Genomic DNA, 24,971 nt, shown 5'->3' with positions numbered 1-24,971 from the left:
GATAAATGGGACAAGGAGGGCATATAGCCAGGATTTCCAGGAGGATGAGCCAGGAAACAGCTTTCTAGGGCATCAGCCATCCCAAGTGGACACCTCATGTAGTTCTTGAACTCTTTTCCACTTTGTGGAATTTCCACATTTGTATTTCCACTTTGTGGGAATTATTGATATTCCAAAAAGGACAAAGAATGTAAGGAAAGAGATAGTCATGGCTAGAGCAAGAGAGATTTAAGATAACAGGGAGGAGGGGATGGGGCTACTTATTCCAAAGTGTCCTTAGGTTGGGTCTTTCTGCAGAAGAGGAATTTGAGATCTTCCAGTGGCTCACAGGAATAAGTGGCTTCCGTTCCCCCTTCACCACCTGTTTCTGGAGGGATAAAGGGCTTAATACGAGAGACATGAGTCCATGTATTCTGCCCCTCTAATTTTACAGCTGAAAGAGTGGACAAAATAACCCTATGGGGGCCCTCCCATGGGGGTGTTAGGTGGTTTGATCCACTCCATGTCTTCAGATATACCAAGTCTCCTGTTTGGGCTGGGTGGAGAGATTCCTCTGTATCCTCTGTTGAGGGTTTGGGGAGGATCTGATTAGGGTATTCTCTCAGAACCTGGTGGATTGGGCCAAGTTGTTTAGAGAACCGAACAAGGCTGTGTATTTATGTATCTAAAAGAACATCAGAGGTTAGAAAGGGTCTCCCATAGAGCAGTTCAAATGGACTCAGCCCTAACTTTGCCTGGGGAGCAATTCTGATTCTGGTTAGGGCAACTGGGAGAGCTTGGACCCAATCAATCCTTGCCTCCTCACAGAGTTTGGTGAGGGCTCTTTTTAGGGTCTGATTCATATGTTCTGTTTTCCCTGAAGATTGGGGATGCCAGGCTGAGTGTAGATGGTAAGTGATGCCCAAAGCCTTAGAAACCATCTGAGTGATCTGTGAAATAAAGGCTGGACCATTGTCACTCTGAAGGGTTTTTGGAAGGCCAAACCTAGGGATGATTTCATTGAGTAGGGCCTTTGTGACATCTTGTGCTTTCTCTGATCTGGAGGGAAATGCTTCAGGCCAGCCTGTGAAGGTGTCTACAAAGACTAAAAGGATCTTGTACCTCTTGCAAGGTGGCAAATGGGTGAAATCTATCTGCCAGTCCTCACCAGGTGATTCCCCTCTCCTTTGGACAGGCTTAAGGAGGGGAGGAGGCCTAAGAGCTCCAGTGCTGCTGGTTTGGGCACAGAGGGCACAGGAGCTGCAAACTTCCCGGATGGTTTTGGAAATGCCTTTGCTGTGAAAAGTGGCTTTATCAGAGTGGTTAGTGCTTCTCTGCCCAAGTGTGTGGAGTTATGTAATCCCATAACCAGCTTCCACGTTAGGTTACTGGGGAGGAGCAGAGGTCCGGAGGGAGACCTCCACCACCCGCTGTCTTCAAGGGTGAATCCCTGAAGTTCTGCCTGTGCGATTTCCTCCTCGGTGTACGAGGGAGAAATGCCCTTCGGGACTGTGGGGTGTCGTGGGGTTAGGGTCAGAGCCGGCAGAGAAGTGGCTCTTGTAGCCTCTTTGGCCGCTAGGTCTGCCCTATGATTCCCTCGGGCCATGTTGGAATCCAGACCCTGATGTCCTCTGCAGTGGATGACAGCGATTTGGCTGGGCAAAGTGACGGCCTCAAGTACACTCAGGATTTCCTTCCTGTGTTTCAAGGGAGAGTTTTTGGTAGTTAATAAGCCTCTTTCTTTCCAGATAGCCCCATGAGCATGTCAAACAGGAAAGGCTTATTTTGAGTCCATGAAAATATTTGCCTTTTTCCCTTCAGCAAGCTGCAATGCTCTTGTGAGGGCGATCAGCTCTGCTTTCTGTGCTGAAGTCCCTGGGGGGAGTCCCTTTGCCTCAGTGGTGGCTGTCTGAGAGACTATAGAGTGCCCTGCTTTCCTTACCCCTTCTCCATCAAGGAGGACCCGTCTGTATACCAGCTGGGAGAGGAGAATCTCTGAGGTCTGGTCAGCTGGAGAAGGTGTGGTCTATCAACTCCTCCCAGTCATGGAGGAGGGTGGCTGGATTCAGTGTCCTGCTTACCTTCAGGGCAAGGCCGGGTGTGTCCAGTAAAAGAGCCTGGTGCTTAGTGAGGCGGCCCCCAGAGAGCCATCGGTGACCTCTAGCCTCCAGAATGCTGAGGACACGATGGGGGGTCTGGATTTCTGGGGGTTGACCCAGAGTTAGTTTAAGGGCCTCTTCTGCCATGAGGACCGAGGCAGAGACTGCCCTCAAGCATGGTGGCCATCCCCTGCTAACTGAGTGGAGTTGTTTGGAGAAGTAAGCAGGGGGCGGAGGTCAGGCCCTAGGTATGTGCTAGAACGCCATGGGCAAACTGCCTTCTCTCCTCAGTAAACCTGAAAAATGGCTTTTCCAGGTCTGGAATCCCCAGGGAGGGCGGAAGAAAGCCGGCTTTTTAAAAGTGAAAAGGCTTGCTCCTGGTCTCCCCCCAATCTAGGGGTTCAGGCCCCTTAGTGGCTTCATAGAGAGGTGTTGCAATGATCCTGACATTAGGTATCCAGATACGGCAAAACCCTGCCGTACCCAGAAAAGTTCGGAGCTGTCTTTGGTAGAGGAGACAGGAGTGGACAGGATGGCCTGTTTCCTGTCTGTGGTCCGGGAGCGCGAATTTGGGGTTAGGGTGTGTCCCAAGTAAGTTACAGACTGGGAGACAAGTTGGGCTTTAGAAGCAGAAACCTTGTAACCCCGTTCTAGAAAAGTAAAGAGGAATCTGCATTTTGGGTGCAAGGGTATGCGAAGGAAGGCATCTTTCAAGTCAATAACAGAGAACCACTGAGAATTCCCTGGCATTTTAGTTAGGGTTGTATATGGGTTTGGGACAATGGGGTGATCAGAAATGATTGCTTCATTAATACGCCTGAGATCTTGAGCCATACGCCAGCTCCCATTTCGCATCTTCACTGGTAGGAGGGGAGAATTGCAAGGTGAAGAGCACTCTTCTAAGAGGCCATAGGCTCGGAATTTATCTATGAGAGGTTGTAGTCCTTCTCTGGCCTCTGGGGAAATGGGATATTGCTTCCTGTGTGGGTAAAGGGAATCAGGGGCATTTTACTACCTCTAGATCTGGCCTATTCTGGAGGTGGCAAGGATATTTTTAGGTTTAAGGTCAAGAAAATTAATTTAGAATCCTGTAAAACAGGCCATTTTAAATGTACAAAAGGAAAACAGGATTCCTTAAATATAATTAAGTTTAAAATTCCTTAAATAATTTGTATCTTCACTGGCCTTCTACATTTAAATACCAAACTCTAGGATTGTGAAGCCTAGACATGACAACAGTTCTGCTGTCTTATTTATGACTAATAGTACTTAAATCTTGAGTTTTGGTCACAACCATCATGAAAGGTAGTGTTGGCAAGAGCTCTGAACTTGGAGTCACGAGGCTTGTGTTCAGATTGCAACCTTCTCACTTGTTTTGTAACCTTGATCAAGTCACTTACTGATTCTCAGCCTCTATTTTCTCACCTGTGAAATAAGGGTAATAATTATTCTGGCTTCGCAGGAGAAGTGGGCACGTCCAATAAGATAACACATACACACATATAACCCCTTAAGTGCCACATGATTATGAGCTATTATTAGAACTTAGGAGGGAAAATACAAATAGGCACATGGGTGGCAGGGGAACTTCAGCAGAGGCAGGTGTATAAAATACAGACTTAGGGAAAAGTGATCCAAGTTTGATTTATATGATAATCATCTTTGAGCTATTGCTTTCACCAGAATATAGCCCAGTGCAAGTCAGCATATTGGCCAGGTCCCCAAAGCTAGCCAAATGCTAGGCATCATCAAGAAGAGTTTTAGAAACTCGAGAAAAGAATTTTAGAGTGGAACATTTTTATTCTACTGTCATGAGTAACCATGCACGGTGCCACCATCCCAGCCTATGAGTGCTGTCTTGTTCTTTTTAGAGGTTTTTGAAGAAGACAGAACTTTAACAAGGTCCAGAAAAGACCAAGAGAACAGAGAAACATTCATATAGGCAGATAGACTTTATAAAATGAGAGAAAGAGAGGCTGGATCCTAGAAAGTGGTTTTTAGGGTTTTTTGGTATCATTTCACAATAGAAATAATAAGAGCTGCAGAGGAGCCAGTATCATCTAGGGAGTGCGAGGACTCCTAAGGAGAGCTAATTGGAGTCAAATGAGGGATTCCATTATCCGGACAAGTGGGGATGGAGAGGAAATGGGTTGAAAGTTTATTTGAAATGTGGGTAATTGAGAGGGGACATTGTTTTATCTTCTTTTGGAATCCTGGACCAGGAGCATCCCTAAAACTGTAGGCTTGATGTGTCTATGTCTGGTCACTTCCCAATAAATATCTCTCCACAGAACTAAAATACCCTTGTGGGTATCTTGTACTTGGCTTCTTTCTGCCGAGATAGGCTCATGTTGTATCCTCCATTAGGATATAAGCTCCATGAGGAAAATGATCTCTTTTGCTTTTCAGTATCCCTAGTATTTAGCCCAGTGCCTAACATGTAATATATACTTAATACATATTTATTGTTTTATTAACTGATAATAACAAACAAATGAGTTAAACTAAACCAACTGGTAAGTGACTGCATCTGATGTTTATGCAATGATTCACATCCATAGTTGTTCCCTATCTCTCTAAGGAAGTATGTTTGCTATTCTCTGGAGCTTTTTATTTATATTTTTGTGATGACTGTATATGTTACTTTCCTGATTCTAGTTTCTTCACTCTATATTAGTTCCTAGGCCAGCTAGATTGAGGCAGTGGACCTGAAGTTAGGAAGATTCATCTTCTTGAGTTCAAATCTGTCCTCAGACACTTGCTAACTCTGTGACCCTGGACAAGTCACTTATTTCTGTTAGCTTCCATTTCCTCATCTGTCAAATGGGCTGAAGAAGGAAATGGTCCACCTCTTCAGTATCTTTGTCAAGAAAATCCCAAATGGGGTCATGAAGAGTCAGACACAACTCAAAATATTGAACAACAACAAACTAGTTCTATAAATCTTCTTATATTTCTCTTAATTATATTACGTTCATTTACTAAAGGTTTTTTCAAACCATTCCCTCAATTGATGGGCACTCACTTTGTTTCTAGTTTCTTCTATCACAAAATTTCCAATATGGATATACTGGCATAGAGATCTTTCTTCCTCTCTTTGACTTCCTTGGGATGTATGTACCCCAAAGCAGGATCGTGAGTCCAAGGATATGGCCATTTCAAGGATTTTTTTTAAACAGAATTCCAAATTGGCCACTCTAAGACAGAAGGACAGGGCTAGGCAGTTGGGGTTAAGTGACTTGTCCAGGGTTACATAGCTAGGAAGTATTTGAGGTCAACTTTGAACCCAGGTCCTCTCACCTCCAGGCTTGTTGCTCTATCTTCTGTGTGACCTAGCTGCCCCCAACTTTAACTGTTAAAGTTTAATGTCTTGGAGAGTCGAGTAACCTTGCCCTTTCATAAAATAAATTTTACAACTGCTATTGGAGCAAACTATTAGTTTGGATGAACCCACTGGGCCAAGCTCAAAGATCTAGTCTTATGGTATAGATTTTGTGTAAAGGCAATAAAACCTTTTTCAGTGCCATTTCTGTGAGTCAGACTTCTTAAAATTTTTCTTTGCCTTTTTTTCTCTTTTCAGTTGTCACAGGGAGTACTGATGGAATTGGACGATCATATGCAGAAGAGGTGAGGTTTAATTTCGTTAATCTAGGTTTTTAAAATTAATTTTCATTAATTTAATTTTTGTCATGAATGTAAATGTCCCTCAAACCATTTCCTTATACAGTGCAACAGTACAGAAGACAAAATTAAGGATTACATACGAAACTGAAAATCTGTATTTCATACTGCTCACTTTAAAAATAGTACATTAAAAATTCCATACGCTAATTTCAAAACTACCCTCTTTTGTACTTTTTTCTGAACTTCCTTTTGTTTTCTACTACACATTTAAAAGAAGATTTCAGTGGCCTTCTTTGGTGGTGGTGGTGGTGGTGGTAGTAGTAGTAGGGGAGGGTTCATTACTACTGATTGCCCTTCCCTCTCTACCATTTATCTCTATCAGTTGAAAATAGAGAAAATAGAACCCATTTAACAATAAGCATAGTCAAACAAAATAAATCTACATGGTATCATGTTGAAAAATATATGCCTTTTTATGCATCTTGTCTCCTTTGTCAGGAGGTGAGCACAAGCTCCAAAAAAAGAATCCTGCAGTGTGGATCTCAGCCAAATTTATCTCCTAAGCATCCTTATGTAAAATGAGGATGTAACTTAAAAGGATGCTGGGAATGTAGCTCAGGTGTTGCAAATTTTTCATCTGCATATAACCCCCTGTGATCCTTTGGGAGACCAATCTCCCCAGTGGATCACTTTAAAAATAATTAATTAAAATACATAGAATTTTACACAGGGAAAATACAACTTGGGGATAAGGAAACAAAAGGGAATTAAAAACAAAACTAATTGGGAGCAGTACCTTTTGGTACAACAAAGTACATATAAATGTATTCAGCTCCCCAAAGTTCAGTTCTGCACATTCAGTTTTGCCCAGGAACTCTTGGAGCAGCATGCAGTCTCCATCAGCATCTCCATGGCAACTTCCACAAGGAAATCAGTCTTGGGATTCTGGGAGGCAGCAAATTTCTTATCCTTAAAAAAATTTTTTTGGGGGTACAGCTGGGTAGCTCAGTGGATTAAGAGCCAGGCCTAGAGATGGGAGGTCCTAGGTTCAAATCTGGCCTCAGATACTTCCCAACTGTGTGATTCTGGGCAAGTCACTTGACCCCCATTGCCTAACACTCTTCTGCCTCGGAACCAATACCCAATATTGATTCCAAGATGGAAGGTAAGGGTTTAAAAAACTTTTTTTTTCTCAAAAGGAACTTTTTCCTCGGCCCTCTGGAGCCATGGTTGGTCATGACTTTGATCAGAGATTTTTAAGCCTTTTAAAGTATTTCTTTGTATACTCTTGTTGTCATTGTCCACATTATTCTCCTGCTTCCTTTATTCCCCTCTTTATCAGGTCATATTTCCCAGGATTCCTTTTCACTGAGATTCTACTCCTGATCAGCCCCTCTTCTCTGATCCTAAATGTCCAGCTTGCTAAATTTTATGTCTATGGCGCCAGTCATCTGTGGCCATAAGCAGCAGCCTACTTATGCCCCCTACATGTCTTTCCATTGAAAGTTTGTATTATTTGGAGATTAAGCATGTTCCATGATTCAGGGCCTGATGGTCCCAGATCACTGGAAGACTATTGGTGTTGAAAGGGTGGGTTTCCCAGATACATGACAGACAGCCCCTTCTTAATTGTTCATCTGCAGTATCTGTCCAAGATATATAGATGAATAAACCTAGTCAGTGGGATGACGATCTAATTGTGTATTCCGTTTGAGCAGTCAGCATTCTTCATTCATTTGATAGTTTTCTATATGTAGGGTTGGGCCATATTCTTTGGCGGCACTACAGATCTTCTCAAGTGGGCTCTGTTGTATTCCGGTCCTTATTATAGTCAGCATAAAGTCATCTTGATACTGGAACATGTGGAAGACTCCTCCATCAATGGGCAGTCCCATTTCTACTTGGACTCTTCATCAGATGTGTTCCGGTGACCTTACCAATATACATCTTTCTGTTTCATGACTCTACAAAGTGCTGCTTTGATTCCTTATTGTATCATGGAACTGTTTCAGGACGCTCAGAGGCTTTGACAGCAGAGCATAAGCTCTGTCATCTTTTGCAAAGGTAGAAAACCTTCTAAGGATGGCCCTAGAGCCAGACTGCGGCTGTGTCCAAGAGCCAGCCTCACTGAAGCTAATTCTTCCTTTGGGGGGTGAATTCTTCAATCCCCAGAACCCGTGCAATGGGAGTAAATAGAAAACGGCCTTTTGATTTCTCCTCAGCTGTAGGGGCAAACAGGGCCAGAAAGCATCAAGAATCACATCCATAAAGGATAACTTACTCTGGTGGTTCTCCATATGAGATCATTGTCTGATGACCAACAAGCCTGTTTGCTGTGCTTCCCCAGGGTCAGTATCAATACTGTCATCAAATACTAAACACCCATAGAATGTCTCGTCCTAGATCTCATGCAAGAGGGGAACTCGGAGACGTCTGGTGGCATTCCTTCATTTTGTAGAAAAAGAACCTAGGGCCCAAGGAACTTAGTGACTCATTCAAGGACACTTAAGTAAAAGGCATGACAGGCAGGATTTGAATCCAGATCCTCTGAATCCCAAGCCAGAAGTTGTAGTCCTGTGGAACGATGGCTGTGGTGGGCATCCTGGAAAGCTGAAGCTGCTCCCTTCTGTCTGTAGTTCTTGTTTCTTGGCCCTGACCCTGCTACTGACCAACAGCAAGGGCAGGCCTCTCCATTAAGGTGGACGTAGCCTTGCCCAATCCTGAGGTGCCTGAGCCCACTTCCCCTCTTGCTAATACCGATAGCAGCTGCCTTCTCTTGTCTCTGCTCCTTCAGATGGGGCTCCCTTACTGGTACACACAGTAAAGCCTCTGTGGCTCACAGACTTCTGGGGCAGGGTTTGGTTCTGATTTGTTCCAGGACTGATCCTGGGACCCCCCCTCGAACCCCCCCCCCCCCACGTTCACTTTGGAAAGCTACACTGAACAGTTTCCTGTTACAGCCAGAGATGGTGAGAGACATCAGCATGCGGGACGTGAGGTCGTCTTGTACAGGGATGAACTCGTGCTGGGGTGCCGGGCGTGAAGATGCCGGCTTCAGGCCAGAACCTACAGACCCGGCACGCTCTTCACAGCAAGGAGACCAAGAAAGGGGACCCAGGTGTGCTCGACAGCATGGCTCCTGTTGGAGTCATCGGAGGCCCCAAAGGCTTCATGCCCTGACTCCCCAGAAGCTTCCTCCCCAAATCTCAGGAGTTTTTCCTTCCCTCAGAGTCAGAGCGCCTATCCGTGAGGAATGTGGAGCTGGCCTGGGTGGCTGTCCAGGGAGTGGTGGCTAACTGTAGGAGAAGACAGACTTCAGTCCACTCTGTATATCAGACCGGCACCTCCTCAAGGCAGAAGGCACAGTCCGAATCCCATCACAACTATGGCGTGGAGCGGAGGGCACTGTGCAAGGAAACCTCAGCCGCATCTGTTTCAAGAGCTGTTGGATGAGAGGAAAAAAGATGTCATCCCAAGGACCCTCATTTTCTGTAGAAATCTTCCCAGTGCAAAGCTGTCACCCCTTCAGGGAGGCCAGAAGAGCCTAGCTACCAACTCTGAGGCAGCAAGTGACCACTTAGCTTCCTTATGGGATGGAGAGCAGGTAATGGTTCTATCTATTTAGGATACACTAAGTGTGAAAACCCTTCAGATGAGGTGGGAAGAAGTTTATGGGCATTGTCACTTCATAAAGGCATTGAAAAGCCATGGAGGAGAAAAGGAGGTTGGAGAAGATTTGGTGCAATCCTCAAAGAAAACATCTCAGCTGCATTCTTGGGCATGTAATGATGGCCTAGGCGATTGCAAAAAGCAGGAAAATGCAGTCAATCTGTTACTCTTTGAAATGCAACTATCACAGCTGGACTCTTAATAATTCTCAAGTCACCAATGTGCAAGCTTAGAAAAGAGAGAGTTGGGGAAATGGCTGGAACATACGTGATACCCCTAGAAACATATTGTGTTTCACCATCACAGTTATTTTCAAATTTCCACATAAATTTTCTGAGGTTACATGATCCATATTGTCTCCCTTTCTACCTTCTGGAGCTGACAAACAGTTTGATCTAGATTGTATTATCACACAAAACATTTCCATATTATTCATTTTTGTTAGCAAATACTCTGATAAAACCAAAAGCCCAAAACATATACCCAGATAAACAAGTGATAAATCATATGTTTTCTTCTGCATTTCTGCTCCAACTGTTCTTTTTCTGGAGGTGAATAGCATCCTTTTTCATAAGTTCCTCAGAAATGTTCTGGATCACTGTATTGCTGTTAGTAGCAGTCTATCACATTTGATTGTTCCACAATATTGCAGTTCTTGTATATAATGTTCTCCTGATTCTGCTCATTTCACTCTACATCAGTTCATGTAGGTCTTTCCAACTTTCTGAAATCATCCTGTTCATCATTCCTCATAGTACAATAGCATTCTAGCACCATCATATACCACAATTTGTTCAGCCATTTGCCAATTTAGGGGCATCCCTTTAGTTTCCAATTCTGCCACAAAAAGAGCATCTATAAATATTTTTGCACAATTGGGTCCTTTCTCATTTAAAAAAAATAATTTTGGGATACAAACCTAATAGTGTTATTACTGGATCAAAAGGAATATATTCTTTTATAGGCCTTTGGACATGATTCCAAATTGCCCTCCAGAATGGTTGGATCAATTCATAATTCTGCCAGCAATGCAGTAGTATCCCAATTTAGCCACATCCCCTCCAGCATTTATCATTTTTCTTTACTGTCACCTTGGCCAATCTAATAGGTGTGAATCTGCATTTCTCTAATCAAGAGGATTTTAGAACTTTTTTTCATATGATTATTGATAACTTTGACTTCTTCAGTTGAAACCTGTCTATACATATCCTTTGACCATTTATCAACTGGGGAATGACTTGGATTCTTATAAATTTGACTGAGTTCTTTATATATTTGAGAAATGAGACCTTTATCAGAGAAATTTGTTATTAAAATCTTTCCCCAGTTATTTTGCTTTTATTCTTGGTTTCATTGGTTTTGTTTGTACAAAACCTTTTAAATTTAAATAATCAAAATTATTCACTTTATATTTTGTGATATTCTCTATTGTTGTGTCACAAAAGCTTCCCTTCTCCATAAATCTTATGGGTAAACTATTTCATGTTTGCCTAATTTACTTATAATGTCATTCTTTATGTTTAAAATAAACCCATTTTGACCTTATCTTGGTATAGGGTGTGAGATATTGATCTAAAACTAATTTTTGCTATGCTGTTTTCCTATTTTCTCAGAATATTTTGTCAAATATTTAGTTCTTATTCTGAAAGCTGGGATCTTTGGGTTTATCAAACACTAAATTGCCGAGGTCATTTACCCCAAATCTATTCCATTGATCCATCCTTCTATTTCTTAGGCAGTATCAGATTGTTTTTGATCACTGCTTTATAGTACAGTTTAAGATCTGGTACTGCTATGGCCAGCACAATTTTGAAAGCTGTCAGAAAGGAAGAGTAGTTACCAAAAGAATAGAAAAAGTCTCAGATGCTCATACTGCCATACATTTGCTTTTCAGATTTCTTTCTGTCCATTCTGTGCTACCCTGTCTGCTTTACCCACTAGAAGAAATTCTCTAGGACAGAGTGATTTCTCTTTCTCTCTCTTTAGGTTCCCAGCACTTAGCACAATACCTGACCCATACTAAACACTTAATAAATGCTTGTTTTGTGACTGACTATGGAAAAAATAACTACTAGGCCATCCGTAGCTTCAAATCCAAAGCCTACTCTTCCATTGCTATTGTAGCTTAGTTCTAGGCTTACATAATACTTGGTAGTACTTTATCACAAAAAAAGCAAAAGATTCTTCAATATATACAATTACATGTAAAGTCACTATTTGTTGTGACAAAGAACTAGAAACTAGCAATGTAGGTATCAGATGGGCAATCGTAAAAGAAGAAATGGTATATGAATCATGTAACATAATTATATCGTAAGAACTGATGAAAAGAGATGGTTTCATAGAAATCTGGGAAGACGTGAATTGATGCACAGTAAAGTGAGAAGAAGAAAACAACTTATTCAATGACAACATTATACGGACAAATGGTTTTGAAAGACTTAAGAACAATGATCAGTGTGATGACCAATCATAGTTCCAGAGGACCATTGATAAGGCAGGCTATCCATCTTCTTGACCAAAAGGTGATGGATCCAAGGTACCAAGTGAGGCTTAACTTTTATGATAGGACTAATGTGCGTATTTGTTTTGCTTGACTGTGCCTATTTGATACAAATGGCTTTTTCTTTACCTTGGGAAGAGATTTCCTGGGAAGAGGACAGTTATACTGTTGTGCTCTGCCTCCTCTCCCCTAAGAAAATGTGATCATTAAAGCATTTAAAAGAAAATGTATAGAAGAGAACAAAGAAGTTCAGAAGCAGTGACAAATAGGGCAGATTTGAAAGTAGCTTGTTGAATTTGTCATATACACATACACCACATACACTTGCACACAGTGTTTGTACACACACATTTTAAATCAAGATGTACATAGTAGAGATTCATCACATTTCCGTCATTTTTTGTACATAGAAATGCTTGGTGTTTAAGTACAGAATGAAAAAAATGAATTAAAAATGTTAATAAAACAATCTATGCACATATCAAGAATATCCTTGATGAAAATGAAATGAAAGCAACACATTCCTCAAATGATTTTCTAAAGCTGATCATAGCCTCAAAGGCACAATCATTGATAATGATATTACAAGATCCTGCTGTGCTTGTTTTTTTATGGGAGGGGTAGGTAGGCTTTTTAAAAAGTTTTGAATTTAACAAACACCAAATAAAATGAATACTTACATATTCAGAGTAGAATAGAAAAATAGGATAACACACAAAACTTAAAATATCTATTATATATGCTTTACTTTTCCTTTAAGCATATAATAAATTTACTGTGTAAGTTTCAAAGCTATCTTGCTTGACTGTGTTTCCTTCTCTTTTGTGCATTTTAAAAATACTTTAGTGCTCCCCATATCTTCTCTTTTTGGCAGTCCTATCACTGGTTTCTCTCTACCTTTGAGAGGAGGAGGAGGAGAAAAAAAAAGAAAGCAGATCCTTATAATATACATGGATATTCAAGCAAAATGAATCCCCATGTTGGCCATATCTAAAAATAAATATATCATTTTGCAAATTGAGTAAAGTGCCTCTCAGTCAAGAGGTTTGATCATCCATCCTCTAGTGTTCTGGTGTCAGCGACAACAGTATCCTTTGTGGTAGTTAAAAGAGTGGAAGCCTTAAACTGTAAGAGTTAAAATGGTTGAGGTCTTAAACTGTAGTGATTAAAATAGTGGAAGATATAAATTGTGATAGATATAAGAGTGGGTGAGTAAATTGTGACCGCAGAAAATATGTTTTCACTACAGTGTCTTGTTTTAAATCAAATATAATGTGGTCACCAGGGAAATATTCCCAATTATGAATATACCCAAGTCAACTGGGTTTTATAGAGAATTTAATTAATAATACAATGAGGAATTAAAGAGAGAAAGAATAAGGAAATAAATGAAAAAGGAATAGACCGGCCCAGGGCAGCCCTGGCCAACCCAGGCCTAAGTCCTAAAAGAAAAGATCAGTCAGTCAGTTATCATTCACCATAAGATCTGTTCAAGCGAGAATTCTGGGGGACAGAGTCTCCCCAGAGGGAGTTCCAGCCAGAGTCAGTCCCAAGGGACTTCTCAAGAGATTATCTTCAAGAGATTGTCCTCAAAAGAGATTCTTTCTCAAGATACCCTCCTTAGAGCCTCCTCTCCAGCCTCCTTCTCAAGAGATCCCTTTTTCTTATATAGGGGGTTTTCTCCTATGTCATCTCCCCTAAGTTCTTCCATCTACCAATCACAGTAGATGTTTTCCAAAGGACAGCCCATTCTGAATTCACAGCTGAGTCGACTAATCCCTTTAGTAAGTTTGAACCAGAAAAAACTTCTGAATAAGTTTTCACCTCTTTGATCCTTGTAAATTCACAAGTTGCCTGACCTTTATAGGTACTTAGCACCCTATTGTATAAATTCTAAAAATAGACATGGCTTAAGTATGGGTGTAAGTATTTTTCATTGTTTAGCAGGGAGTTTTCTCCCCTAAAGCAGTCTTAAGTACGAGTAGAGGTCTTCCCATTTTTTATCTAAGAGTTCTCACTGTCCAAATGGGGAATGTTCCCAGTAGGGAATTGTTCCAATGGAGAATTCCCCAATGGGGGAATTTTTAACATTCACAAGTCTGAGAAATTTCAAGATTCACACCTTCTAGTCTCCCAGATTCATAACATTAGAATTATCCTCAACTTCTCACCCTTCCCCATCTCACATATCTCGTCATTTGCCAAGTCTTGACATTTCTACCACATCATCTTTTCTTTCTATCACTTGGCAACAAAACAATGCTAGTTTGGGTCATTGCTGATCTCCTAGACCTTTATATAATGACCCCCTAGTTTTTCTGTTGGAAATTTTGTTTTTTCTTTTTTAAGGTCAATTAAAAAAAAAACCCTCCTTTAAGTTGGGTACTGAGTGCCTTGCTGCCAGGTGCTGCTCTGGCCCTTTTTCCTCTTGTGGCCTGGGCACTGTTCTAGTTCTGGCTAGTCCTGTGTCTCAAGTATGGTGGTGCTCTGACTGTCTCCTGTTGTAGTTCTCTGTTGATTGTATAATCTGTGCCATCAGCCTACTGAGTCTTGTCTCTGCTTCAAGCAGTGATAGGCTTCTGGCAGCCTCTCATTCAGTTCCACTCTGGATGGAGGAATTTTTGTTTCTATATCATTATTTTTTCTGGTATATTTTAAGAACTTTACTGGTATATTTGGCAGGAAATTGGCTTCTCTAGGTCTTAGCATGCTACCATCTTAGCTGGAAGGCCCATTGTGTTTGATTCTGAAAAAGCACTTCTTAGAGCCAAGGTGCAATCTGTAAGAAAGAACAATAACTTATTCACTCAAGTTTTTTTCAGTCCTCTCAGTGAGAACTTTGTGTATACTAAACTTTTTAAACCAAACAATCTATGGTTGGTTTAGTTATATAATTAAAGGAGCAGTAATAATGACTAGGAAGAGATCTGTTTTAATGTAGAATGCTTTTAAGGTCATATTGGCTGAGAAAGCATTACATAGCACATACTTAATTGTCTTTACTCTCTCTTGTTTGCAGTTGGCAAAGCGTGGAATGAAGATTGTCCTCATCAGCAGATCCCAGGAAAAACTAAAGGAGGTGGCTAATGATATAAGTACGTTTTCATGTCAGCACCTGTTGTTTTGGTGTAGTGGTGGTGATTTTTATTATTACTTAGAGTTGAATGATATGTAATTACCTCTGCATTTGTAGATAGTCTTTGAAAATTGCTGTGGTGAAAAAATTCACCCCCCCTGCAGGCAATGTGGTGCTCTGAGTGTCTTAGAGCTTCTCTAGGCTCGTTCTTGCATTAATAGGCTAGCAGTCCACTCCTGGATCCTGTCTGCGAAGCCTTTCCAGCTGAATTGACCCAATCAGATATTTTTATGCTTTGCTGGGATAGTATTTAAAAACCCAAAAGCTTTCAGGAATGATCATCGTTAGCATTACAGTCACTATCATCATCATCATCATCATTATTCTTTTGCTAATTCTTCACTTTCACATCTTCCTGGTCTGGAATGTTAGGAGGGTGATTTAGGGAATGGGACCAGATGGATAGGTTTGGGCCAGTATCAGAAGATAACAGGTTTGGGAAGGCCAACAGAGCCCAGTGCAGGCAGAGCCTTACTCTTAAGATGGCACACACAGACCACTAAATGAGATGGGAAAGTAGATTTTAATAAAAAAGAATAAGGTAGAAGGCTATGGTATAACCTGAAGCCAATTTCCTAACAAATACCCTCGGATCTAATATCTCTTCACAGAGATTTCTTCAGTGATTTTTCCTACTCTAATCCTCACTGCCTAAAACCTCAGGCCCTGTTCTTGGCTAAGCTAAACTAATTTAAGGAAAGGGTCTATGTAAGCCTGATAGGACCCAGGGAAGGTCCTAGATCCCAAAGGACCCAGGCCTGGTCTCACAGTCAAATGCCAGATGGTTCAGGATCACCAGCAACTGCAGTAGATAAAACAGATCAGCAAAGTAGCAGGGCAGCCGGACAGCAAGACAGGATAGGTAATTCAGGGTAGTACAGGGGAGTGTCAGCCACTAAGGAAAAAGCAGCCTGTCTCTCCAGGTCAAAGCCAGAGAAAGACCCCTAAACCTCAGTTAACTGTCTCTCCCTTACTTACTCCCATTCTAGAATTCTCTCCCTATTAGTCTCATGCCTCGGCACACTTGCTCTAACCCTCTCTTCCTTATAATAGGAAGGAACCCAGGATTTTGAAAGCTCTGCCAGACAAGTATGATGTTATATAGCCCAGCCAAGCTAGCATATGAGGCTAACAATAGAATGTGTGGTTTGTCAACTCCAACCTGGCTAAATTTGATTGCCTACCATTGCTAAAATTGGGAAGATCCCGGACCAGAAGTTTGGTTAGAAGTTGTTGCTGGGCAGTTGTAAATACTTCATATTGAGAAGTGTCTTGCTGAAAAAATTTTGGAAATGGAATATTTAATATCTTATTATCTAATTTATTATATTCATTTATTAAAATTTAACAACAACTTGATATACTACACAGTTTGTAATATTCTTTACTCATTGTAGTTTGTTCAATTTATTCAGAAAGAAATATACTTATGTGGCCAGATCATTTTGCTTTCATGTTCTCCATTATTATCCTGGAGACACAAAGCAAAAATGAAGCAATCCTTAATCTCAAGTGGCTTACATTCTACCAGTTATTTAAGCTATTTATGTCCGCCTCTACTCCCCCACCCTACCAAATAAAGTATCTATAGTTTAGGAAGGAGAATCTCTGTAGGCCAGCTCAAAGTTTGCAGGAAACAAAATCAAAGGCCCAAGTGATTACAAATGCTTGGTTTCCATGGCAGTTAGGTAGCCCAGTGGATAGAGTGCCAGGCCTGGAGTCAGAAAGACCTGGATTCAAATCTGGAGTCAGATACCTAGCTAGGTGACCCTGGGAAAGTTTCATAACCCCAATTGCCTAGCCTTTACTGCTCTTCTGCATTAGAATTGATAATTAGTATTGATTCCAAGACAGACAGTAAGGATTTTAAAAAAATCATGGCCTTTGATATCTTTCACAAATATAAAAATGTATGTGTGTTAAGCATGGTAAATCATGTATCCTAATCTTGTGAAACACATCAAATCTGTAAGTATCACAGTCTGGAATATAGATCTGAAATTATGTATTTTATTCAAAAAGGATAGGATATAGAAAAGATTTAATTGTTATGAATGTCAAAAGTGGGAGGGGAGGGAAACATGGTGGAGTGCATTTGAGTAAAGATTGATAGAGGCAGAAGCTATAGAGGCAGAAGTAAACTTTGAATCACATTATAGAAAGAAGAAGTAGGTAAGATTAGGAAGAGAGAGTGCAAATTCTGGCCCAAAGGCTTTATATAGCAGAAAGGTGTTGTCCCTTATTTATTCCTTTTCCCATAACTCTTCCTTGATATTTTGTTTTTTTCAAATGAATTTTTCAAATGAGTTTTGTAAAGTATCCTTTTGATAGTTTGGTATGATTAAATATTTTTTTTTCTTTTGTAATATTGTCACTTTTATTATGAGCATTCAGTATTCTTCCAGCCATTTAAGTTGTTAAATAGACTTTCCCTTTCATTGCTCATTGGGTTTTTGTTATTATTATATAGAAAAGCTGCTGGAGTTTTACAGGTTTGTTTTGTAGCTCGAAACTTTGCTGAAACTATTGTCTTAATAGCTTTACTGGTTCCCTAGGATTTTCTGAGTGAATCATTACATTATCAGCAAATAGAGATAATTCTTTCCTCTCTTGGCTAGTATATTATGCCTTAAGTTTATTTTTCTTGTCTTATTTATATTGCTAACCTTTGTAGACTATATAAAACACTAACAAGGAGACTGAATGTCCTCACTCCACTCCTTTATTTATTAGGAAAGGTTCCAGTATATTCCTCTTGTATATGATGCTTACTTTTGGTTTTAAATCCTTTTTATGATATTAAAAAGGATCCTTTTACACCTGTACTTTGTAGGGCTTTTAGCATATGTGTGTCATATTTTTTCAGTCTTTTTCTTCATTTGTTGATAACTTCACATGTTTTGGATTTTTAAAAATATGATTCTGTTGATCATTTTCCTAATGTCGAACCTTCTCTCTTTTCTCCTACTCCCAGAGAAGTAGATGGACTAGATGCAATGTAGGAATATTGGCCTGAATCAAAGAAATGCAGCCTTTGACTTAAATTCAGCTTGGTTATAATGGATGGTTTCTTAGATTAATGGTTGTCGTTGATAAGATTTTGTTTAAAATTTTTGTACAACCAGTAATGATGCTAGTCTTTATTTTGCTTTCTTTGCTTTATCCTTCTCTGGTCTAGGTATTAGGACTATATTTGTCTTATAAAAGGTGTCTGGGGGGCAGCTAAGTGGCTCAGTGGATAGAGAGCCATATCTAGAGATGGGAGGTCCTGGGTTCAAATGTGACCTCATACAATCCTAGCTTTTCAACAGGGCAAGCCACTTCACCCCCATTGCCTAGTCCTTATTGCTTTTCTGCCTTGGAACCAATAAACGATATTGATTCTTAGACAAAAGGTAAGAATCTTTAAGAAAAGGAATTTGTTAGGGTGCTTTCTTTCTCTTTTTTTGAGAATAATTTGTTTAGTATTTGTATTAAAATTGTTCATTAAAAGTTTAACCCATCCGGAATAAGGGTTTCATGGCTTGTCTGAATAAGAATTCCATTTGAGGCCTTTCAAAGATGTTCAGAAGATAGAAGCAGGGCAGGTAATCAAGGGGATGGCCCTGAAGCTGTGGCAGGACACTCAAGAGTGATGTCAGTGGTGCTTGGGGTCAGAATGCAGCAATGCAGGCGAGGGAAACTACAGGATGGTTCTAATGTGTATTAGGGGAAGAGAGATGCTGCTTCCTTCATGAAGCCTTCCTTCATCTCCCTCTTTTCATTTCTCACAGCACTTGTTTTCTCACTTGCTGCATTGTGACACAGTTGTTCTATGCCTTATCCTTCTGATGAGATATTAAGCAACTTGAGCCAAATGTAGGGTCTTCTTTATCTTTGTCTCTCCCTTAGTACCTAGCTCTGAACCTTGCATGTGTTGTTAAGTGGTTTCAGTTGTGTCTGACTCTTTGTGACCCCTTTTGGAGTTTTATTGGCAGAGATACTCTAGTGGCTTGCCATTTCCTTCTCCAGTTCATTCTACAGATGAGTAAACTGAGACCAATAGGGTTTCATGACTTGCCCAGAGTCACACACAGTTAGTTAAGTGTCTGAAGCCAGATTTGAACTCAGGAAGATGAATTTTGCTGACTCCAGACCTGACAGTGTGTGTGCTTTGGTGCCACCTCACTTCCTTGAGCCTTGCACATAGTAGGCACTTAACATTTATTAGATAGAATTAAATGGGGTTTGGAGAGAAAGGTAGAACTTGATGGCATCTAAGACACAGGGACAATTGAGTCACACTTGAAAGAAGGAGACTGGAGGGCTACTCAGAGAACTTAGAACTTAGTCTCCCGAGGACCCTGGTCTCTATGGATGGAATCCTGGAAATCATTTTTTGTTTTCACTTTGGCTAACCAGCTAGGCCAGGTGTTGAGGTGTGGCAAAGGCTTTAGTGCCTTCTTTCAAGGCTACATTCCTTGGATCCAGGCTAATATTCCTACCTTGGATCTAATGTGTCTCCTTTCCTGCCAGTAGGGGAAAAGAGAGAAGGCCAAAGGAGAGAAGAAATAGTCCAAGCAGGTGCCCCTGGGAGGAAAGCAATCTTTCGCCTGGCCATTTTCCCATATGACTCTTCTCCTCCTCTGTCCATCCCTGTTATCAGTTTTTACAGGTACCTTTGAGAGTCTGTCTCTCGTGGACTGTGTGAAAACGAGCCTACTTCTGGAGCCAAGCCTCGGCGTCTCTATTGGGAAACTGGCAGCTGAGATTGAACCATGTCATGTTTTATCCCAAAGGCTCAAAACATTTCTGTATTCATGATGTTAGTAATGCACAGAGCAGGGCAGTGGTTGTTTTTTAATGATAGTAAAACAGGCCTCACACAGTGGCGAACACCTTTCCTACGTGTGTCCTCAAGCCGTCTGCCGTTTCCATTCTTCGGTGTTCCTGCAGCAGGCCCCCTGCAGCCCAGCAATAAGAGGCAGCAGCCGTAGAGAAAAAGACCGGCCTCGTAGGGCCTGCTTCCCCTTGACGCTGAATGTCTTCTTAGAATGAGGATGATGGATTCGAGGTGGGCCAGCACACCTTCCAGCTCGAACGTTTTCACCCTCAAGTTGATGCTCTCTGTGATCACATTCGTGTCTCAAATGAGGTGCCCTCCCTCCCCATCTGCTGTGTCCTGGTCCCTTGTCAGGGAAACGGCTTTGCAGAATCCCACCACTCTGGTGTCCTTACAGAGCGTCACCTACAGAGACAGTAGGAGAAGGGAGGGGGAGGGGAGGGCAAGTTCTCCTCTTAAGTATACAGAGGTCACGGTAAGTACGTTTCCCAGGAGGCTGTTTTTGGGGAAGAAAACCAACTGTCTTGTCCTTGTCATGGGTAGAAAAAATCTTGCCTGTCACATCAATTTGTCATCAGCCTATCTGGCTATGTACCCTTTAGGACAGTAAGGGAAAAAAACAACAATATTTGCTTTCAGCCTTGGAGTGGGGGCAGGAGGGAGAGGAAGAGAAAGAGAGAGAAAGAGAGAGACGGGGAGAGAGAGAAAATTGTGCAATAAAATGACCATTCGAAGGAAGTTTACTAGTTTAAGGAAGATGGAAAATGAATAACTGCCTTCCATTTGTAAGGTGGTAATGTAAATAAGACCATTTTCTTTGAAATTTCTTTAAATGAAAAACTTTTACTCCTTTATTTGCAAAGTTGAGGATTCAAAGTTAGGATTACACAGGCCTACTGAAAGTGAAAGATTGTACCACTACCCAGGCATTTGAGATCTTTAGAAAGTTCAAGCTCCGCCCCCAATCATTACTGATTGTACATGTACCCAATGATCTCTACTTAGATTGTGGATGCCTTTGTGATCCTGTTAATGTGGGTATTTCCTTTATTGGGACAGGTCACTATTCACTCTTTCCTTATTTCTTGTTTTGTATGATTCTTATCCGTGGTTTCCCATAAATCCTCCTTAATGGATCCACTCAGGGTGCACGGGATGCTCTTAGATCTCTGACACAGAATGGTTATCAGTAGAACAGGCAGACTGACCCTCACTCTGACACTTAATACTCTCACTACCTGACTATCTGCCTTTTCTGATCATGTCTTTGATACCCCACTTGACACTATTTCTCCTATGCAATTTTTCATTGGTGAATATGTTGGAACTCACTCAAGCCTACCTCATGCCTTTCTATTGTTCTTTGATCTTAAAATATAATTTTTCAGAGATGAATATTGATGAGACTTTGTTTCAGGAAGGAACTCGGAATCTGTATAATTTCCCAAATACAAATCCATGGAGCCTATTGACCAATTTGGGGTCTGGCTCACTATTTATTTTTGGTGACTGCCTAAGATATAGGCACTAACAGACCAGCTTTATGGGTTCTTCCTTCAAGGAGAAAAAAAGTCTGTACAAAAGACATTTTTTATCTGCCTCATTTTTCTAGTGTAGTCAGTTAGGTGATATGATTATGGCTCTCTTGTAGGAGACTCTGAAGTGTTCTGTGCTTAGATGAAATCATCCCATTGTCATTCATGAACAGGAGCTCATCCTATAATAAAAACTTGTGAAGGAAATAAAGTAAAGGATGGTGTGAGTTGCTCCACAGTCACATTCTAACAGTTCCTTCTTTGACTGTGGATAGCATTTTTTTTTTATCATGAGTCCCTTTGGGTTACTTTGGAACCTTGTTTTGCTGACAATAGTTTAGTCCTTCACAGTTGATCATCATACACTATTTCTATTACTTTATACAGTGTGTTCCTATTTCAATTCACTACACTTAGCATCAGTTCAGATAAATCTTTCCAAATTTTTCTGAACTCACCCTATTCCTCTTCTTATGATGCAGTAGTATTCCATTACAACTATATACCACAACTTGTTCATTAATTTCCCAAGAGATGGATAACCCCTCAGTTTCCAATTCTTTCTCTCTACAAAAAGAATTGCTAAATATATATATTTTGTGTACAAGTAGGTCCTTTCCCCCATCTCTGATCTCTTTATGATAAAGACCCAGCAGTGGTATTGCTAGGTCAAAGTGTATGCATAGTTTTATGACCTTTTGAGTATGGTTCTCTATTGCTCCCTAAAATGGTTGTATCAGTCTATACAGTTCCACCATCAGTGCATTAGTTGTAATATTTATTGGGAGAGATGGAGGATTGGAAAAATGGGGGATAATGGGAGGTCTTATGGGGGTATGGAATACTTGAGGGGAGAGAGGGAATTTTGCTCAGTGAAGCAAAGGAGAAAGATGCCCCCTGCCGAGAGGAAGCAGCAGGGGTCCAAAAAGAACTGTTTGTCCTGAATGACTGAATTGAAGTTCAGCTCCCTCTATGACCAGAAAAGATAGTCCACTTATCTAACTGAGAATTCAAATAATATGAAGTTTAATAACCAGTTGGGATTGGAGTTTTTTCCTCAGCTTCAGAGTTGAGGCCAGGCCCCGAGGCTGGCGGAGGGTTCTCCTACTCCCGTCTACTCTATATCAGCCCTGCTTTGTCTAATTCAGAATCTTAGCAGTAGACAGAAAGCAAACAAGAACATTTCTGACCTTCATAAGAGATTGGGCCAAAATCTTCAGGCTGAACCAAGAAGAGGCACCCCACACCAGACTGGGCTGAACAAGCTCCTCCCTCCTCCAACACCAGGAAAAAAGTCAAGCCCATCAGGAAGGAAGTGCTAGTCACAAGACCCAACTGCCACTCCCAGTTGCCCCTTCCCTCACAAACTGTCAGTCTTGTTTCCTTTCCACATAGTATCCCAATTTTTCCACATACTCTCCAACATTTATTATTTATCTTTTTGGTCATGTTAGCCACCCTAAATAGATATGAAGTGGTATCTCAGAGTTATTTTAATTTTCATTTCTCTAATCAATGATGATTTGGAGCGTTTCCTCATATAACTAGAGATAATTTTAATTTCTTCATCTGAGCACTGCCTGTTTAAATTTTTTTGGCCATTTTTCAAATGTGTTCTTATAAATTTGAGTCAGTTCTCTTTATATTTGAAAAGGAGGCCTTTGTCAGAGACACTTGGCATAAAATTTCTCCCCAATTTGTTGTTTCCCTTCTAATCTTGATTGCATTGATTTTGTTTGTACAGAAACTTTTTAAATTTAATGTAATCAAAATTCTCCATTTTTTTGTAATGTTCTTTATGTCTTGTTTGGTCATAAATTCTTCTTTTGTAAGTCTGACAGGTAAACTTTTCTATGGTTCCCTAACTTGTTTATGGTATCCCTTTTATTTGTAGATCAAGTTTCCATTTTGACATTATCTTGGTGTATGGTGTGAGATGATGTTGATCTTTGCCTAGTTTCTGCCGTATTTTCTAGTTTTCCTAGTAGTTTTTTTTTTTTAAATAGTGAGTTCTTCTCCCAATAGATTGGATCTTTGGGTTTATTGAACACTAGGTTACTATAGTCATCACTACTGTGTGTTCATTTCCTAACCTAGTCTATTGATACATTAATATATTTCTTAGCCAGTACCAGATTGTTTTTATAGTACCACTTTGTACTATAGTTTGTGACCTGGTATGACTAGGCCTTCTTCTTTCATGTATTTTAAAAATGAATTCCCCTCGGGGGCAGCTGGGTAGCTCAGTGTGTTGAGAGCTAGCCCTAGAGACGGGAGGTCCTAGGTTCAAATCTGACCTCAGACACTTCCCAGCTGTGTGACCCTGGGTAAGTCACTTGACCCCCATTGCCTAGCCCTTACCACTCTTCTGCCTTGGAGCCAATACACAGTATTGACTCCAAGATGGAAGGTAAGGGTTTAAAAAAAAAAATGAATTCCCTTGATATTCTTGACCTTTTTTCTTTCCAGATGAATTTTTTTTTCCCCTAGCTCTGTGAAATACATTTTGGGTAGTTTTATTGGTATGGCACTGAATAGTTAAATTAATTCAGGTAGGATTGTCATTTTTATTATATTGGCTTGACTTATCCATGAGCAATTAATGTTTTTCCAATTGTTTCAATCTGACTTTATTTGTGTGAGGAATGTGTTTCATTGTGTTCAGTCCTGTTCCATCTTTCAAATAATCTTGTATGACTTGAGTAGGTGTCTGATCCAAATGGAATGAATGAGTAAATGAAAATGATTGAATGATTGATTTAGCACTTAGTCTGTGCTAAGCACTGTGTGAAGTGCCAGCTATTCAGTCTCCTTTTCTCAATAGACTTAACATTGTTATTGGGAAACAACATATGAATAAGGTGTTAGACTGAAAGTCAGGAGGATCTGGGTTCAAATGCAGTCTGACACTTGGTAATTATTTGATCCTGGGTAAGTCACCTCATTTCTATGCACCTCATTTCTTGCATCTGCGAGATTGGATTCAGTGGACTCTGACGTCCCTTCTAATTCTAGCCCTCTGATCTCTTATGACCTTTTTGGAATCTCTAGTTTTCTTCAAAACATAACTGAAATGATACCTTTTGTAAAGGCTTTTCCTGATTTTCCCCAGTAACTGTGCTTCCCTCATCTAGACTACCTTATGTTTATATTTTGAATTTACTGTTATTTGTGTACATGTTATTTTCCCAGAGAGCACATTAGTTCCTTGAAGACAGGAATTGTTTAATTTTTATGTTGGTATTCCCATTATCCAGTGTGCTGCCTGACACTCAGATGCTATCAAATTTTTGCTGACTAATTTGTCTGTTTGTAAAACATTCTCTCCATTCCTCTGTAAAGAAGGGAGGAGTTCTTTGGAGGAGGAAAGGACCCTCTGCCACATCCCCTTAGCAAGTGGCCTGTATGTCCTCTGCACCAAAAGATGATTCTGTATGATGTCTTAGTGCCCGTGATAAGGGGCATGTGATTGCTTCCATATCAGACACTTCTGAAGAAACTACTTTACAAATTAGTAGAGAGAGACACTTTTAAGCACCTGTTCTACATGAGTAGCATTGTGGTGTTTAGATGAAATATATTCATGTCTGTGCCTTTGTGGAAT

The 24,971-nt window shown here is 40.6% G+C and overlaps 1 protein-coding gene across 1 annotated transcript in view; it reads left to right on the top strand.

The window, feature by feature from the left end:
* Positions 1-24,971, top strand: part of HSD17B12 (hydroxysteroid 17-beta dehydrogenase 12) — a 153,516-nt gene that overhangs the window by 55,121 nt on the left and 73,424 nt on the right. The window contains exons 2-3 of the mRNA XM_001367642.4: positions 5,659-5,705; positions 14,894-14,969. Coding sequence (XP_001367679.1) covers positions 5,659-5,705; positions 14,894-14,969 — 123 coding nt within the window. The remainder of the gene's footprint in view (positions 1-5,658; positions 5,706-14,893; positions 14,970-24,971) is intronic.

Source organism: Monodelphis domestica, chromosome 6, assembly GCF_027887165.1.
Source record: "Monodelphis domestica isolate mMonDom1 chromosome 6, mMonDom1.pri, whole genome shotgun sequence".
Classification (NCBI taxonomy): domain Eukaryota; kingdom Metazoa; phylum Chordata; class Mammalia; order Didelphimorphia; family Didelphidae; genus Monodelphis; species Monodelphis domestica.
Note: the sequence above shows the minus strand (reverse complement) of the source record. Positions and strands in the feature narration are given on the sequence as shown.